Source organism: Rhinolophus sinicus, linkage group LG05 (assembly GCF_036562045.2).
Source record: "Rhinolophus sinicus isolate RSC01 linkage group LG05, ASM3656204v1, whole genome shotgun sequence".
Lineage (NCBI taxonomy): Eukaryota > Metazoa > Chordata > Mammalia > Chiroptera > Rhinolophidae > Rhinolophus > Rhinolophus sinicus.
This window is the reverse complement of record NC_133755.1, coordinates 79,604,402-79,622,083: the sequence shown is the minus strand read 5'-3', so window position 1 is coordinate 79,622,083 and position 17,682 is coordinate 79,604,402. Positions and strand designations below refer to the sequence as shown.

At 57.3% G+C, this 17,682-nt stretch overlaps 2 protein-coding genes across 5 annotated transcripts in view; one reads left to right on the top strand and one right to left on the bottom strand.

Moving 5' to 3' along the window:
- Positions 1–12,614, top strand: part of TNXB (tenascin XB) — a 47,802-nt gene extending 35,188 nt beyond the window's left edge. For both annotated transcript variants that reach the window (XM_074332725.1, XM_074332726.1), the window contains 19 exons: positions 642–938; positions 2,290–2,622; positions 2,989–3,300; positions 5,274–5,606; positions 6,185–6,472; positions 6,868–7,146; positions 8,434–8,721; positions 9,048–9,383; positions 9,656–9,778; positions 9,897–10,040; positions 10,216–10,335; positions 10,450–10,593; positions 10,688–10,818; positions 10,945–11,074; positions 11,174–11,325; positions 11,415–11,511; positions 11,601–11,762; positions 11,832–11,995; positions 12,322–12,614. In XM_074332725.1, coding sequence (XP_074188826.1) covers positions 642–938; positions 2,290–2,622; positions 2,989–3,300; positions 5,274–5,606; positions 6,185–6,472; positions 6,868–7,146; positions 8,434–8,721; positions 9,048–9,383; positions 9,656–9,778; positions 9,897–10,040; positions 10,216–10,335; positions 10,450–10,593; positions 10,688–10,818; positions 10,945–11,074; positions 11,174–11,325; positions 11,415–11,511; positions 11,601–11,762; positions 11,832–11,995; positions 12,322–12,414 — 3,926 coding nt within the window. In that variant the 3' untranslated portion in view covers positions 12,415–12,614. The remainder of the gene's footprint in view (positions 1–641; positions 939–2,289; positions 2,623–2,988; positions 3,301–5,273; positions 5,607–6,184; positions 6,473–6,867; positions 7,147–8,433; positions 8,722–9,047; positions 9,384–9,655; positions 9,779–9,896; positions 10,041–10,215; positions 10,336–10,449; positions 10,594–10,687; positions 10,819–10,944; positions 11,075–11,173; positions 11,326–11,414; positions 11,512–11,600; positions 11,763–11,831; positions 11,996–12,321) is intronic.
- Positions 12,137–15,189, bottom strand: CYP21A2 (cytochrome P450 family 21 subfamily A member 2). 3 transcript variants are annotated; one of them, XM_019715587.2, is made up of 10 exons: positions 14,925–15,187; positions 14,750–14,839; positions 14,501–14,655; positions 14,318–14,413; positions 14,114–14,215; positions 13,924–14,010; positions 13,570–13,770; positions 13,167–13,345; positions 12,987–13,090; positions 12,137–12,898 (listed from the first exon to the last, which is right to left on the bottom strand). In XM_019715587.2, exons 1-10 carry the CDS (start codon positions 15,121–15,123, stop codon positions 12,633–12,635), a joined length of 1,479 nt encoding a protein of 492 aa, XP_019571146.2. In that variant the 5' UTR covers positions 15,124–15,187; the 3' UTR covers positions 12,137–12,632. The 3 variants fall into 3 exon arrangements, with proteins under 3 accessions (XP_019571146.2, XP_074188825.1, XP_019571147.2); XM_074332724.1 differs by lacking the exon at positions 14,750–14,839 and having other exon boundaries at positions 14,925–15,189; XM_019715588.2 differs by lacking the exon at positions 14,318–14,413 and having other exon boundaries at positions 14,925–15,188.
- Positions 15,190–17,682: the final 2,493 nt, after the last annotated feature.

Here is a 17,682-nt window from a genome sequence, read left to right as displayed (position 1 = left end):
TAGCATGGAGTAGTACTCGTTCCTTTATAGCCGAATCGTGTATTCTGTGTGTGGATAGACCACTGCGATATTTTAAACTCATCACAGACACTCTACATTCCAACACTACATATTTAAGTGTATTCCTCTCTTTTAAAAAGACTACTTACAATTAAAAGTCACCACATCATAATTATTATACCTTTAAAATGAATAGTCATTCTTTAATGTCCTCAAGTTTCCAGGTAGTCCTACAATTTCCTGATTGTTTCATAATTATTGTTTTGCAATTTGTTGCTGGAATTTGGTCTAAATAAGGAGAGTAGGTTGCACTTGGGAGAGTTGGAATTTTAGACAGGTGTTCAGGGAAGGCACCAGAAAGAAGGTGACATTTGAACAAAAACTCAAAGGAAGCATGGACATGACATCTGGGGGAAAAGCATGCAGGCAGAGAGAACAGTCAATGCAAAGGCTCCGAGGGAGGAGGCTGGCACATTAGATGGCCCATAAGGAGGCTGCAGAAAGACTTCTATAATCATAACCAGAAATGGATCTTAAATTAGGCCCAGAGCTGACCCTGTTTCTGGCCTGAATCCAGGAGAGCTGGGGTCTCAGCAACTCTTTCCAGCAACAGGAAAGCTTCCGTTTGCATCTCTTCCCAGCCCCTGAAGAGGAGCCCCCTGCCAGCCCCGCTTTAAAGCCACAGTTGGGAGAGCTGACTGTGACAGATGCCACTCCCGATTCCCTGCGCCTCTCATGGACCGTCCCCGAGGGAGAGTTTGACCACTTCCTTGTCCAGTACAAGAACGGGGACGGGCAGCCCAAGGCGGTGCGGGTGCCAGGACACGAGGACAAGGTCACCATCTCGGGCCTGGAGCCAGACCACAAGTACAAGATGAACCTGTACGGCTTCCATGATGGCCAGCGCCAGGGTCCTGTCTCTGTCGTTGGTTTAACTGGTAAGTGTGCAGCAGGACACTGGGCCCTACCCTGAGCTGGACTCAGTTTCCTTTTTATTGTCAGTATTCAGGTATTTTTGTCCCATTGTTCCTGAGGTTGAGTCTCCTGAGCTCCTGGGTGCGTTTCTGATTGTGTTGTCACTCTGAGCCTTTGGCGTTTACCCAGCTGTGTCACCCTTCCCATGTGGGGTTTTTGGGTGCTTGAAGAGGCAGGGCACCACAGAAATAACACAGACTCAGGCAGATGTTGGATTGACCCTACCCTCGGCTCATTCGAGCTGTGTGACCTCAAGAGAATCAGTCAGCCTCTCTGTGCCTCCCTTTTCTTATCTGTAAAGAAGGAATAGCCACTCCTGTCTTGCAGGGTGGACATGCGTGTGCCTCAACTCACACACAATGAATGGTAACTACAGGTTTCCCCTTCTGAGGGAAGCAATTGGTTCCTGAAACCCTTAGAGCGACTTCTCCTAACTACCGTTGATTTCAGTGGGAAAAATTAGTCCTGCTCCCCAACCCCCAAATTGATACCCATTTGTGCTAAATCAACAGTGAATCCTGCTCACATGGATACTGTTACTCTAGTAGTTAATATTAGACATATTCAAAACTTGACAAAGCACTTTCCCTCATTAATTACGCCCTCACACGGAGGTGAGTTGCTTTGGTAAGCTGTGTTGTAGCTATTACCCCTAAATGCTTCAGACTCAGTTCCCAAACAACAGACATATGAGCATGTTGATTTTGTAATTCAGCCATTAAGGCAGAATAAAACCCTATGATGAACAGAAAATATGAAAGAAATCATTGGAAACAAAGCACATGATCCCACTCATGGCAGACAGGTCTGTCCCTGGGCCTGATGGGTCATCTTTCCCATGTGTGTGAGCGGAGAACTACTACCTGTCCGAAAATGGCCTGGCTGCAAAGATGGTCTCGTGTAGTCTCCTCTCTTTGCTCTCAACTGAGAAATATAAACTGGTTTCTAAAAATGCTCAGAGCAGTCTTCTGAACCAGAGGAGGTGCGAAAGGAAATCACTCATGAAGTGGAATTCCCACACCTGAGGAAATGACGCTCCTGATGTGATGTGTTATGCTTGGTGCTGTGAATTCTGTCCCACTGAACAGATTTGCTCTGCAGCCCCCAGGCTTCATGTATGCACACCTTCAGTGTGATGGGGGACCCAACTACCATCGTGATGTCACCACCAGTGTGTGCTCTGTCCTCTGGTGATAAGCATTCAAACCAGGGAAACGATGTCTCAATCCGGGGCACCAGACTCCAGGCTTCGGAGCACTGCTGTGTCTGGGAGATACCCAGGCATGTCCACACATTCCTTATCTCCTGATCCAGCCTCAAGAAAGGACCAAGAAATGACCCCAACCCCAACAGATCCGCCCACCATGACCCCCGAGCCTCCCATCAAGCCGCGCCTGGGGGAGCTGGCCGTGACCGACGCCACCCCCAACTCCCTGCACCTCTCCTGGACCATCCCCGAGGGAGAGTTTGACCACTTCCTTGTCCAGTACAAGAACGGGGACGGGCAGCCCAAGGCGGTGCGGGTGTCGGGACACAAGGACGAGGTCACCATCTCGGGCCTGGAGCCAGACCACAAGTACAAGATGAACCTGTACGGCTTCCGTGGCGACCAGCGCCAGGGCCCCGTGTCTGCCATCGGGGTGACAGGTGAGTGGACGGTGGAAGCCCCACTGTCTGATGGGGAGGGGTGCAGGGGCCCCTCTGCTCGAGGCTGAGCCATGCAGCCCGTTGTGCCTCCCCCTTGTGATCCCCGAGGACCAGCGGGTCCCCTGGGCAGAGCAGGGCCTCCGTGAGTCGTGCTGGTGCTGCCCTGGGTGCCCACAGCTGACCCGGAGGCTCTGGCATGTTTGTAAGAGGACAGTTGAGCAGGACCACCCAGCCCCAAGGAGGGACTTCTCGGAACCGACTCCAGGGCCCCCAGTCATGGCCATGGCTTCTCCATCCTTGTCCCCGACACCAAGGACGTGTCCGTGGACCCTGCCTCACCCCCTCTGTGTCTGTCTGTCTTCTCAGCTGCAGAGGAAGAGCCTCTGGGGTTCACGGAGGCCCCAGAGCCCCCCGAGGAGCCCGTCCTGGGGGAGCTGACGGTGACAGGATCCTCCCCGGACTCGCTGAGCCTCTCCTGGACCGTCCCCCAGGGCCACTTCGAGTCCTTCACCGTCCAGTACAAGGACAGTGCTGGGCGGCCCCAGGTGGTGCGCGTCGGGGGTGAGGAGAGCGAGGTCACCGTGTGGGGCCTGGAGCCGGGGCGCAAGTACAAGATGCACCTGTATGGCCTGCACGGGGGGCGGCGCGAGGGGCCCGTGTCCACCGTGGGCGTGACCGGTGAGTGAGAGGCGGCTCAGGGTATCTCAGAAGGGGGAGGAACTACCTTTTCCTCCTGGGTAACCTGGTTGCCTGGCCGTCCTTTCATGCCCTCCCTCATGGCCCTACCTGTGGCCCTTACCTAGTGGTTTGGCCGTTGCCACCTGCAGCCTCATCGTCCCCGTTAGCATGGCCTGCTTCTGATAGCAGCACTGGCTTCCTCTGAAGGGGAACTGTGTCAGCCACAGGCCAAGCCTGACTGTGCCAGAATTTCCTTTTTTTCCATCTTAATCACAGCCTTCTTTGTTATAACAAAAAAATAAAAAGAAAAAAAGAAAAGAAAGAACCCAACACCTAACCACATTGGGATGGTTAAATAATTAGGTAACACTTTTAAGACGAGCTATTACGCCATCATTGAAATGTTTTAACGTAAGACTATTACTTTATAATATCATTATACATTGAAAAAAGAGCCCAAAGTTTTTGTAAGAATGCTAATCACAACCACTTGAAAATAACACGCATGGGAAGAAAACCGGAAGGAAACACAGATCTCATGGGATGCATGTTTATGGGACAGAATAGAATGTTCCAGCACTCTTTTCTTCCTGTTTTATTCTATTCTGTTTTGTCCAAATTTTCTTAAATGACACTCATTTCTTTAATAATCAGGGGAAATTTTTTTGTTTTCAATCTGGTTTTGGAGGACGCAACTCATGGGCCCATGTGGGAATCGAACCGGCAACCTTGGTGTTATGAGCACTGTGCTCTGACCACTGAGCCAACCAGCCGCCCTGGAATTTTTTTGTTTTTAAAGATAATGTCTTCTTTCGTAAACTCCTTGTCTCCCCCGAACTGCACCATTCTTGCAACTTATTTCATTTCTAGTTGTGAAAAAGACAATTGGCGGGTGGTGGCCCCTGTGACACCATGTGAGCGGCTTTGAGGTTCACTCTCCTCCCCTGAAGATACTGTGCACAGAGGAGCCATTTCCCTCAGACCCCCGAGTCCTGGGGGGTGGGCCTCATTTCTGTAGGTGTGTTCACAGCGTGGTAGAGGAGGGGGGAATAGGGAACGCATTAGAAAATGGACATTAGAACGATTTACACTCCTAAGGTAAGCTGGTCATTCTCATTCACGGCTCAGGTTCTCATTACCCTCTATCAAGGCGAATCCCAAACACACACCAAGTAGAGGGGACCCACGTCCCCACGCCTAACCTTCCCCCAGATTATTAATTTTTATAATCCAGGATTTCTTTTTAAGTCTGTATTTTTCTAGTTAAAAAGAATATAGCAACATGATGAAAAAGTTTGAAAAACGGGGGAAAAAAATCTCTCGTCAGACCACCTTTTGACCCAACAAGCAGCATTGGTAACAATGTACATAACACGCCCTCTGTCTGCATTCCCGGTGCAGTGCGTGTTTTAAGGTTGCAGAGTGTTCATCTAATTCTTGGCACTTGCTTTTTTTTGTCTCCGAGCTACTTTCTGAGCTTTTATCCTGTGGCTGCACAACCTGCATTAATCATCACTTTAATGACTATTTGATGCTTCATGGCAAAAGTGCCATAACAAAATTAATCGTCTACGGGTCATTTGGTCCCTGACACATTTTGCTGTCATGAATAATCCCAGAATGAACTACTATGATACAACTTTTTCCTGCTTTTTAATAATTTTCTTAGGATAGCTGCCCAGAAATGAGATTATTGGGTCAAAGGAAATGAGCATTATTTTGGCTCCTGACCCATGTGTCTGAATTGCCTTCTGGATGTTTATAGTGCCTGCCAACAGGTCCATGACTGGGGTTTGGGAGCTAGTCTCAGCTCTTTCCACAATGAGTAACCAAACGGCCAACACAAAGGCCATGCCAGCCACTAATCCTACAGTTCAAAGAGCACTGTATCAGGATGAACTTTCTTGTCCCTATAGACTTGACCAGAAACGTGGGTTGCCATCTAAGCTTCTACCCCTAATCTCTTTTCTCAGCTCCCCAGGTGGATGTGGGTGACACGCCCTTCCCCACGGAACCCAGCACAGAGGCCCCAGAGCCCCCCGAGGAGCCCGTCCTGGGGGAGCTGACAGTGACAGGATCCTCCCCGGACTCGCTGAGCCTCTCCTGGACCGTCCCCCAGGGCCACTTCGAGTCCTTCACCGTCCAGTACAAGGACAGTGCTGGGCGGCCCCAGGTGGTACGCGTCGGGGGTGACGAGAGCGAGGTCACCGTTTGGGACCTGGAGCCGGGGCGCAAGTACAAGATGCACCTGTATGGCCTGCACGGGGGGCGGCGCGAGGGGCCCGTGTCCACTGTGGGCGTGACCGGTGAGTGAGGGGCAGTCCCCAGTTTCCTTCTGCGCCCCTCTTGCTCTCCCTCTGGAAATCAGAACCCCTTACACGTGGGCCTGCGGGCCGTCGCGTCTCACATGCTGCTCATGGTCCGGCCTCACATGTACTTGAATGGAGTGAGGGCCGCTGGAGACAGTTGTCGGGGTCAGGGGGGCATGGAGCCAACGCCTTCTGCATTTAGCTTCCTCCCTCCCTTCATGATCGGGGCCTCTAACCTACTAAATTCTTCCTATGTGGTTTCCTCAGGCTCCCTGACAGGGCCTTCTAGTGGTGCAGACGTGGCTGTGGACCCAGGTTCTCTGGGTTTGAATTCTGTCTTAAACATACTGATTGTGTGGTTATGCTAATGTTTCTTAACCTCTGTGTGCTGCAGAGCCCGACAGTGGGGGTGTTCATTGTAAGGGCAGCTACTTCACATACTGTGTGAGGAGCAGGGCACCACTGCTTTGTGCTTACACACAGAAGAGTTTGCTAGAATGTTAGTTTCACAGCCTGGGGCAAGCGCTCCCTCTCTGGGGCGGGGACCTTCCACAGCCTCCTCTGCTGTGTTCCAGCCTCCCTTCCCACAGAGCCCCCTGTGGCACCCCGCCTGGAGGAGCTGGCTGTGGCAGCCGTGACCTCAGACACAGTGCAGCTCTCGTGGACGGTGGCCCAGGGCCTCTTCGACTCCTTCCTGGTCCAGTACAGGGATGCACAGGGGCAGCCCCAGGCGGTGCCGGTGGGTGGAGACAGCCGCAAGGTCGTCATCTCGGGGCTGGTACCAGCGCACAAGTACAAGTTCCTCCTCTTTGGACTCCAGGATGAGAAAAGACATGGCCCACTTTCTGCAGACGCAAAGACCCGTGAGTGAGGGCCAGAGGCCCCCTTTGCCCCTGCAGGCTTTGGATGTTCATTCACCACCTGGTGCTGACAGTTGGAATTTCATTTTCTGTGCTCCACACTCCAGACCCCAGCGCCTCCAGACCCATTTATTTTACTGGGTCCAGGGAAAGCCAGTCCTGAACTCCCCCTTTACCCCTCATTCCCATCCTTCTCCCTACTCCTTCTATATCCCGAGGTACACTTGCTTTCTTCCCTAGCTCCTCTTTTATCCCTGTTCCTCTGCCTGTCCCTTCCTGACATGTGGCCTAGTCACCCCCTCCCAGCTCCCAGAACCGGCTTCCAGAGCCCTGAGGAAGCTTTATCTGCTCCCATCACCGTTTCTGTCACTCTCCATGTACCTCTCTCTCTTTTCTAGTCCCAGACACAAAACCTTCTCCTCGCCTGGGGGAGCTGGCAGTGACGGATGTGACCCCAGACTCCGTGGCCCTCTCGTGGACGGTCCCTGAGGGGGAATTCGACTCCTTCATGGTCCGGTACAAGGACAGGGATGGGAGGCCCCAGGTGGTACCTGTGGCCGCGGACCAGCTAGAGGCCACCATCAGCGGCCTGGCACCCAATTGGAAGTACAAGTTCCTGCTCTTCGGGCTGGCAGGCAGGAAGCAGCTGGGCCCCCTCTCTGCCGAAGGCACCACGGGTGAGCCCCAGCCCCGCCGCCCACCTTTGCCAGAGCGGCCTCTTATCTGAGCCCCACAGCTGGCCCGGTTGCCTTCCCATGAAGTTTAGTCTTCTGCCTCCAGCCTTGGCATGACAGTTATAACACCACCAACAAACATTTCTTGAGTCCCTATTGCATGCCAGGCCCTGTTCTGGGCATTTTACATGCCTTATTTCCTTCATTCACTGACTGGAACCCAGGCTTCGGAGCCAAGCAGACCTATGCTCGCGTTCCGATCGCCAGCTCTGTGGCGTGGGCAAGCCACTGCCTTGCCTCGAGCCTCAGTCTCCACACCTGCACAGTGGTTGTGAATAATAGCTCCTGGCACTGAGGACATGGTCACAGCCTCCTCCCTTTGTCCCAACTCTGTGGCAAGAGGTGGAAAACATGGGAGGGTTTGGCTGCAAAGACTATGGAAAAATCTAGTGTCATTGTGCCCATGACTCAGCCCCCCAAGGAAGGGGTGGAGATAGGTCACTGACCCCTACCCCCTTCCAGGATCGTGAGTCACCCTGGCCAGACGAGGCACATGGCCAGTTGGGTTGTGGGGCCCTGAGACTCCCTCCGTCTCTTCCCTGAACCCTCATTGTGGGGACTAGATGCAGGCGTATCCCCGACCCCCATCAGTCAGCACCCACCCTTGGCAGCTCTCTTCTGTGAGCTCTTCCCTTCGTTCTCCCAGCTCTGGCCCTGGCTTCTTCCCCCACCCCTTCCTCACCAGCGGCCCTGGTCCAGGGCTGTTAGTGCAGGGCTGGGGAGGCAGGTGGAACGAGGGCCCATGCTGGTAGAGAACAGGGGGAGGTCATGGCGGGCAGTGACAGCCCATGAGCTTAACCGGCTGCCCAGCCTGCCTCTTACTGTTTGGGAGGCATCTCCCTGACGATGCAGATACCCTCTGGGAGCCCGTCTCTCCTCCAGCCACTTCCCTGCTCAGGGGGCTGGGGTAAGGGCAAAGCCAAGGCCCTTCTTAGCACCCCCAGATACTGCTCTCTCAGGAGGGGATCTTATGTAGTTCCTGTACCTGGGTCAGAGTGGGGAGGAAGTGGGGGCAGGGAAGAGTTTGGGCAGTGGCCCCTGGAGGAGGAGACTGGCCTACCCACCCTCTTTCCTGCAGGACAGGGCTGGATCAGGCCTGTCTCCTCAGTTGGCTGTCCTTGAAGCCACACTTAGGGACCCTTTCCTAGACCCTCATGCCTCCCAGAAGTTGCCAGGGCTGAGGTGTAGGCACCTCCTGAGTAAGAGTTTCTTCCCCTACCCTCCCCACAGCTCCCTTGGAGAAGGAGCAGCAGCCCTCACCCCCCTTTGGGGAGCTGATGGTGACGGATGAGACCCCAGACTCCCTGCGCCTCTCATGGACTGTGGCCAAGGGCCCCTTTGACTCTTTCGTGGTCCAGTATTGGGACACAGATAGGCAGCCCCAGGCCTTGCTCGTGGGTGGTGACCAGAACAAGGTCCTCGTGTCAGGCCTGGAGCCCAACACTCCCTACAAGTTCTTCCTCTACGGCCTCCGTGAAGGGAAGCGCCTGGGACCTGTCTCCACTCAGGGTACCACAGGTACCAGCAAGCGAGGGCCCTGCATCTTAGCCTCACCTGCCTCTACTCTGGGACTGGGAAGGGGGTAGGGGGTACCCAGAAGTGGTGAACACAGGAGGAACGTGAGGAGCCTACCATGGAAGGAGGGAGGGGCAGGCAAGCCGCCCTTGGTTCTACACGTGTGTGTCATCACTATGGGCCCTGCTGTGGGTTCCCGCCTCTCACTAGCTCCATTTTACAGATGAGGAAATAGGGTCCAGGGTGGAGTAGCAGAAGGGACCTGCCCCAGGTCACCAAGCTGGTGTGCTTCTGTCTCCAAACCCTTCTCTCCCACCCACTCTGTGCAGGGTCAGCTCCTGCTGGTCAGACCCCAGGGGACCCAGGGCCCCGCCTGTCCCACCTGTCTGTGACTGACGTGACCACCAGTTCTCTGCGACTCAACTGGGAGGCCCCACCCGGGGCCTTTGACTCCTTCCTGCTCCGCTATGGGGTCCCATTACCAAGCACTCTGGAGCCTCACCCACGTCCCCTGCTGCAGCGGGAGCTGACAGTGCCAGGGATGCGGCAGTCAGCCGTGCTCCGGGACCTGCGTCCTGGGACCCTGTACAGCCTTACGCTGTATGGGCTGCGGGGGCCCCACAAGGCCGACAGCGTCCAGGGCGCCGCCCGTACCCTCAGCCCAAGTAAGGCGCCACACTGGGCACATACCCATGCGCCCCAAGTTGGGGGGCTTTTTACTTCCAAGCTAGTGCCTTAGCCAAAGGGGAGATTGGTGAGTGGTGGAGGGCTGGGAGGAATCGACAGAGCAACTTCCATTTCAATGTCGGGCAAGGAGTGGTGGTGAGCACGTCTGGAGCCAGTGGGGCCCTGGGAGGAGGAGGGCTGGGACTCCTGGGACAGGAACCTCCCTGCCCCATGTCCTCACCATCATTGCTTGGCACACCCCTCCCATCAGTTCTAGAGAGCCCTCGTGACCTCCAATTCAGTGAAATTGGGGAGACCTCAGCCAAGGTCAGCTGGATGCCCCCACCATCCAGAGTGGACAGCTTCAAAGTTTCCTACCAGCTGGCGGATGGAGGTGACACCCTTCTGCCCATGTCCTTACTGGTTCTCACTTCTCCTGCTCCCTCCACTCTGCCCACCCTGAGCAACTCCTGGCCTCCCTGGACAACCTCCCAAACTCACTGTGTTTTCAGGGGAGCCACAGAGTGTGCAAGTGGACGGCCGAGCCCGGACCCAGGAACTCAAGGGGCTGATCCCAGGTGCTCGCTATGAAGTGACTGTGGTCTCCGTGCGAGGCTTTGAGGAGAGTGAGCCTCTCACAGATGTCCTCATCACGGGTGAGATGGACAGGATCCAGGCTGGGCAGAGGAGAAAATGAGGGCATGGGTGGGAGCTGAGAGTGAACGGAAAAGGGAAGCGGGGGTTGGATGCAAGCTGCAGCTGCAGACGAGGCCCAGCAGAGTTTAGGAAGAGGAGGAGTGGGGTCAGCCCTAAACCCCTACTCTTCCCCAGTTCCTGATGGCCCCACCCAGCTGCGTGCACTGAACTTGATGGAGGGAAACACCATGCTGCACTGGAAGCCCCCTCAGGCTCCTGTGGACACATATGACATTCGGGTCACAGCCCCAGGGGGTGAGCAGGGCTGGGCCTCTGGAGGGGACTTGCTCAGGGTGGTGAGAGCAGAGGGCAGGCTGCGCTCTGGCAGGGCAGGGAAGGGGCAGAGGCTGATGGCTCCGCCACTGCCAGCCCCGCCCCTGCAGGCCTCAGCCCCGGGCAGCGCCGTGGACCACCCCCTGCATGGCCTTGTGCCCCACACCAACTACACGGCCACCGTGCATGGCCTTCGGGGCCCCAACCTCACCTCTCCAGCCAGCATCATCTTCACCACAGGTACTTCCTGAGAGGTGTGCGAGGTAGGGGGGAGGGAGGCGCTTGGGAGACCCAGGGCCTCATCTCCATCTTCTCTTCCTCCTTCCCCGTCTAGGGTTGGAGGGCCCCCAGGACTTGGAGGCCAAGGAAGTGACCCCCCGCACGGCCCTGCTCACTTGGATTGAGCCCCAAGTCCCGCCCACTGGCTACCTGCTCACCTACGACACCCTCGGAGGACAGACCCAGGTGCCCCCATGGCTGCCCCGCTGGCCAGCTGCCCTGCCTGGGTTCCATCCCAGGGGGAGCTGCCTGTGCCTTTCCCACTGGGGTTCCTCCTCCCTTCCCCTGACCTCCCCCTTCCCTGTCCCACAGATCCTACTCCCAGGAGGGGTCACCTCTCACCGGCTCCTGGGCCTGTTTCCCTCCACCACCTACACAGCATGGCTCCAGGCTGTGTGGGGCGAGAGCTTTGCATCGCCCGTGTCCACGTCCTTCACCACAGGTACGTGACGTGGGTGCTGGGACCTGAGGCCCAGGGCTGAGTGGGCAGCAGGGGGTCCAAGGCTGGGAAACAGGACTGGCCCCACTCTCTTCTCCTCAGGTGGACTGCGTGTCCCCTTTCCCCGGGACTGTGGGGAGGAGATGCAGAATGGGGCCGGCACTTCCAGGACCACCACCATCTTCCTTAATGGCAACCGCGAGCAGCCCCTGAACGTGTTTTGTGACATGGAGACCGATGGGGGTGGCTGGCTGGTGGGTGGCAGCTGGAAGCCCAGGGGTCCGCACGGGGCCGGGGCTGGTGTGCCAGGAGCCTAGGCTGATGGTGGCCCCCTGCTTCCCAGGTGTTCCAGCGCCGCCTGGATGGACGCACGGACTTCTGGCGGGACTGGGAGGAGTATGCCCACGGCTTCGGGAACATCTCCGGGGAGTTCTGGCTGGGTCAGTGCCTCACGGGGATTGGGGGACCAGGGAAGGGATGGGGCCCTGTGGACACCAGGCCCCTTATGAGAGCACACTCCCCACCCCAGGCAACGAGGTCCTACACAGCCTGACAAAAGCTGGGGACTACTCCATGCGTGTGGACCTGCGCGCTGGGGACGAGGCCGTGTTCGCCCAGTACGACTCCTTCCGGGTAGACTCGGCCGCTGACTACTACCGCCTCCACCTGGCGGGCTACCATGGCACTGCAGGTGAGAGCGGGGCCTGGGGGCTGGGGGGCACGGGACGGATGGCTCTCACTAATTCCCCGCTCCCACCAGGGGACTCTATGAGCTACCACAGCGGCAGTGTCTTCTCTGCTCGCGATCGAGACCCCAACAACTTGCTCATCTCCTGCGCCGTCTCCTACCGAGGGGCCTGGTGGTACAGGAACTGCCATTATGCCAACCTCAATGGACTCTACGGGAGCACAGTGGACCACCAGGTGAGGGGCCTGGGGCAGCACAGGCTGGGGGTGGTTGGGGCTCAGCCTGCCTGGGTGTGAGACTCAGTGTGACAGGCCAATTACTGAGCCCCTCAGGGCCCTCATTGTGAAATAGGACAATAATGCCACCTCACCAAGGTGTCTTGAGGAAGAGATGGTTTATTGGATGGAGAGGGCCAGCTCAGGATTAAGTCCTCCGCAGTTGAGGGTTAGGAAGATAGCAGGGAGGGAAGGTTAATTGATTTCTGGGAACCATCTCCCCAAAGGGCCCCGGGGTGGGAGCAGATGGGATGTTCTGCGGTAACTCTCCACAACCTCCTTCCCAGGGAGTAAGCTGGTACCACTGGAAGGGCTTCGAGTTCTCTGTGCCCTTCACGGAAATGAAGCTGAGACCCAGAAGCTACCGGGCCCCTGCCTAGGGAGGCTGAGCCTCGGCTCACCTCTCCCGCCCACGTATGACTGCCCAGCACTGAGGGACTGCGAGGAGAGAAGAGCCAGGGGCCACCTTCACCAACCAGCTGCCTGAGGAAGCCTTCTCTACCCGCGATCTCACAGCACTATGTTTACAGGGGGGAGGGGTTTGTGCGGGAGCAATAAAAGGAAAAACTGAGGCACGAGACCGGCAGGCGTTTGCCCATCACTGGCGCTTGCTCAAGCCAGGGGCCCCCGCTCCCCGAGGCTGCAGCCGCACCTGGAAAGGCTGCACAGTGAGGTTGACACCGCAGTGGGGCTGGGGCTGCAGGGAGGGCAGGGCGCCCGCAGGCGGCAGCAGCGTGAAGGCCTGCAGCAGGCGCGCCAGCACCACGAACAGCTCGAGGCGCGCGAGCGGCTCGCCCAGGCACACACGCGCCCCGCAGCCAAAGGCCAGTGCGCTGGGGCTTGCGCCGGGTGCCAGGAAACGGTCTGCGGGGGGAGGACAGACCCGGGGTCAGTGGCTGCAGCGACCGACCTGCGCTGCTGCCATCCGCGGGCACCCAGTCCCGCCACGTACCCGGCCGGAACTCGTGGGGTTGCTCCCAGACCGTCTCGTCCAGGTGGGCGCCTTGGAGGTTGGGGATGACAACCGTACCCTCGGGGATGTCGTAGCCGAAGATGCTGAGGGCAGGGTGGAGTTAGAGGCCTGCTGGGACTCCGCTTGAGGTCCCACTCACCCCTACCTCTCGGGAGTCACCTGCTGGGCCGCGTGGTGCGGTGCGGCAGGGCCAGAGGCACCACCGGCCGCAGGCGAAGCACCTCCGCGATGGTGGCGTTGAGCAAGGGCAGCCGTGAGCGGTCCTTATATGGGACTCGGGAGCCCCAGGCTCCGGGGCCCAGCTCATGATCCAACTCCTCCTGAAGCCGCTGCTGGAACTGGGAAACGGGCAAGCCTGGTGTTGGGGCCCAGCCTTGCCGTTAGCCCACCCACAGCTGCCCAGCCGCCTCACCAGCCATGCCCTGGAACCACCTATGGGAGCCTTGGTGCCAATTAGGAGAACCCCCCACACACACGCACCGCCCCGGGGGCAAGCACAGCCTGCTTGAGGATACAGTGACAGGCTGCCAGGAAGGAGCCTTTGCCCGCCCCCAGGGCACACCTCAGGGTGGTGCAGCAAGAACGCCACAGCCCAGGACAGGGTGGTGGAAGTGGTCTCGGTGCCACCGATGAAAAGATCCACCACAGACATATGCACATGCCCTTCAAGGAGCTGTCCAAGGTCCTCTTCCCCTCTTGGCGTCTGCACCCCCTGGAGCATGTAGTCCGTCATGTCCCGCCACTGGCCGGCCACCATGCTCTCCTGAGGACGGAGGGGTCAGCCTGAGGGCCTGCCTGGGGGACAGGGGCCTGGGGGTAGCAACTGGCCCAAGACGGAGCCAAAGAAGCTGCCTCGCTCTGGGGCAGTCGCCTCACTGGCTGTGGGCTAAGGGGGCCCGGTCCACGCAGGTCCCACCTTGTGCTGCCTCAGTTGCTTCTCTACAATGTGGTCCCTGTTCTCCATAGCCTGCTTCAGCCTCCGGAGGCCTGGGGAGGGGAAGAACTGGGGCAGGGAGCAAAAGAGTGTGCTGCTGGGAAGGAAGCCTGCCCGCCCCCCCCCCCCACTTCTCCCAGGAGCTAGGGCTGTCTGGGCTCCACCTCCTCACCCTGAGAAAGGGAATGATGTCCAAAATTTGGACGGACCAGTGGTCCCAGGTTTTCATCAGGTCTTGGACACACTCGTGGAAGGTATGTACTAAGGTTTCCTCCTACCAGAGAAGGAGGGAATCCTTTCAGTTCAGGATGAGGAGAGGGTCTGGGAGGGGCTGAGGGGTGGGCCCAAGCTTATGTGAGGGCCAGAGAGCCTTGACCTTGTCTCCAAAGGTGAGGTAACAGATGATGCTGCAGGTGAGGAAAGAGAATTCCTTCTGGATGGCCACAGGGGCGCCGGCCTGGGCTCTCATTCGCTGTGGAGGAAGTGCATGAACGAAACAGGCCAGGGCTGCTGGGAATGGTGAGGCTGACCTGGGATGACTGTGGGAGCCCAGCCTCACCTCACAAAATTCCTGGGTCAGCTGCTCCACAAGGGGCTCCATGGAGCTACGCATGCCCAGCAGCAGGGCAGAGCGGGTGAGTCTTTTATGGGCCTTCCAGAGCAGGGAGTAGTCCCCAAGCGAGAGGTCCTGGTTGTGCCGCGACACCAGCTTGTCTGTGAGTAAGGGTGGGGGGAGTGGAACTGACCAGGGGAGCCCCTGGCCTGCCCTTCCCGCCTCCCTCGGCCCCAGCTTCTCCCCACCCCTTACACGATGGTATCTGGGGTCTGCCGGCAAAGTCCACCCACTTCCTGACCATGGCCTCCTCGATTGTCCTCTTAGAGTTCAGCACCACCACATCTGGGAGACAGCCAGAGCGGGGTGTCAGCAGGGTCAGCACCCCACCTCCTCAGTGCGGTGGGCCAGGCAGGGAGCAGGCACTCACCTTGCAGCCCCAGGCGGAGCCTGTAGATCGGCCCAAGTTTCTGGGCCAGGCCAAGCAGATGCATGGGGAGGTTGGGCTGCCGCAGGTGCAGGAAGCCGGGGGCAAGAGGTGGGCGGTGCAGGCGGCGGAGCTTCCACTGGCCCCATAGCAGGCGGCCGCCGGCCAGCAAGCTCAGCAGCAGCAGCCCAAGGAGCAGCATGGCCAGAGACGCATGCACGGCCGGGCCCGGCCACTTATAGCTCTCAAGGCCCCATCATCCGTCTCGCCACTCGGGCTGTCCTGCGCCTCCCTTACTCCTTCCCTCAGGCCCCTGCCCACTGTCCCACCCCCAAGAATAGCACATTCTTGGAATGGCACCAGGCCCATTGGCCTTGGGGAGTCCACATTTCAAAGAACAGGCCTTTCCTTCTTTCATCCATCAAAAAGAAAGGAAGGAAAGCTCAACCCTGACCTTTCTCCCACAGCCAGCTTCAGCCCCACATCAACAAGGCAGGAAAATGTGCCCACTCTGGCCTGAGCCCTCTCCCACTACCACTCCTCCTTGGACCAGCTTACTGCCGCAGAGAAAACGGCAGTCCCTCCCTCATACGCCCTCCAGGACTGTCTGAAGAACAAAATGAGATGAAAGTGATCTGTGTGTTGTTCTTTTAACTCGCAGATGGGTGACCACGTGGCCTGGTTTGCCTGGATTATCCTGGTTTTTACCCGTAGCCCCCTGTAATTATTATCAGTGCCCTATTTCACTCTTAAAAGTTGAAGATGAAGAATTATCTGGCCCCCATTTTGGAGCTCTTACCATGTACCTGGTACTTTTTGGTTGTAAGGGAAAGAGACCAACGTGAGGGCCTTGAGCTAAAAGTAAGAATCATTGTACAAATATAGGGGTGTCTCACAGAACCTGAGAGCAGGAGACCAGGAGAGGGGACCTTCCCGGCAGGCCAGGGATAGGGAGCGGGGAAAGCCCTAGAGACGGGCTGTTTCCTCACTCCCCACCCCTCCCACCTCTTTGCCTGTGGTCTTGCTTGGCTTCTGTCCTCTCTGCAGCCCAGAGGCTTGCGTCCCAAAGGACAGGACTGCCTTTGGGCTCAGAGTCCACAGGTTACACGTCCGCCTGAGGACAAGTGGGGCTTCCCGGCACAACTGAATGTGCCCCCTGCCCCAATTCCAAGGTCCCCAGGAAGGAACTCAATAGCCACAGCTGGGGTCAGGGGCCCAGCCCTATCCTGGGAGCTGTAGCCATAAGAGGTAGGGTCCCCCTGGACCATGTAGCACTATCAGGGACCACTTCTATGGGTGAGGCAGCAGTTGAGGGGCTTAGAGGAGGGGCTTGGGGAGAGAATACGTTGAAGAGCAGTGGCCGAGCTCAGTGAGATGTTAGGGCCTCCTTGGGGGCTGAGGGCCTGGAGCCCGTGCCATCCCCCAGTTCCCCATCCATGGCTCTGTGAATTGACCCCAGAGCCCAGGGGTGGAGGGTCCTTCTGCCCTCAGAGCTTGGCCCAGAGCACAGGCTGTGTTGCTGGAAAGCCTGAGTTGAGATCCCGGCTGTGCCATGCACTAGCTTGAAGGACTTAATGGAAGACCTCATGCCTAGATTCTGTGGTTGGGTAGCAACAGCTGCCACCTTCCTGAGCTGCCCTCCCAGACCCAGGCCATGTCGTGCCACAACTGCAGCTGAATGCCTGGCTCTCACAAATGGGTTTATGCCACCAGCATGCTGACTGGCTTTGGGGAATGAGATCTGATAAGCAAGCACAGGGCCACGCAAACCACAGCCCTAGGAAGCATCTGAAATACTGGGACAGGTCGGAACTTCTAAGTTGCATGGATAGGAGGGGACTCCGTCGCTAGAAGAGTGACCTGGAAAGCTGGCGTGCTTGTGAATATCCCTTTATAAATTGACACCAGCCCCATCTCTTCTACCCCCACCCCAAATCCCAATTCCAGACATGGTGAGTCCCACGCAGTACTCCCAAATATGCTCTGTCCCACCCTGGCCTTGAGCCTTTCATATTCTTTGTTCTGTCCCAAATGCCCTCATCTACCCCCACTCTCTTTGCCTGACTCCTCAGCCTTCAGAATCCAACTAGATGTCACCTCTTCCAGGAAGCCTTCCCTATCCCTTCACATGCCCCCAGCCTGGCTCAGGTGCCCCAACTATGCATCCCTCAGGACCACACAGCTCTCCGACATCACTCCTTCCACCGGGGACGGAGACCTGGCATACAGGGCATGGAGTAAGTGTCCCACAAATTTCTGTTGGATGATTGAATGGCAGGCTCTGAACTGTCTCAGCAAATTTCTCTGGATGGATTTCTAGGTCAACCCTGAAGACCCAAAGGGTGCTACTAAATGGTGGGGAGCTAGGCAGGCAGGTAGAGAGGGCTGACCCCAGTAGAACAGTCTCTTCCGAGTATTAACAAATACACCAAAGGCAGCCTTTGTTTAAAATCAGTACCCGGAAGAAGAGATCATCAGATCTGGGGATGATGCAACTGTGGGAACATTACTTAATGCCACTGATTACAAGATCAAATTGTCAACAGGCTTTCAACAGACCAGGTTTCAGCTCCTGGTCTGGAAACAACAGACCCCAGGACTGCCAACCGTGCCAGGACAGTGGGGGACGTGTGGCTGGACAGCCACTCAGAAGGCAGAAGAGCTGAGGTGTGAGCTGAGGCGCAGTGACGGGCTGCATGGGCCAGTGCAGCGCTGCAGGCACAGCGGGAGGGAGGGCTGGGGGTGGGTGCTGGATCCTCAG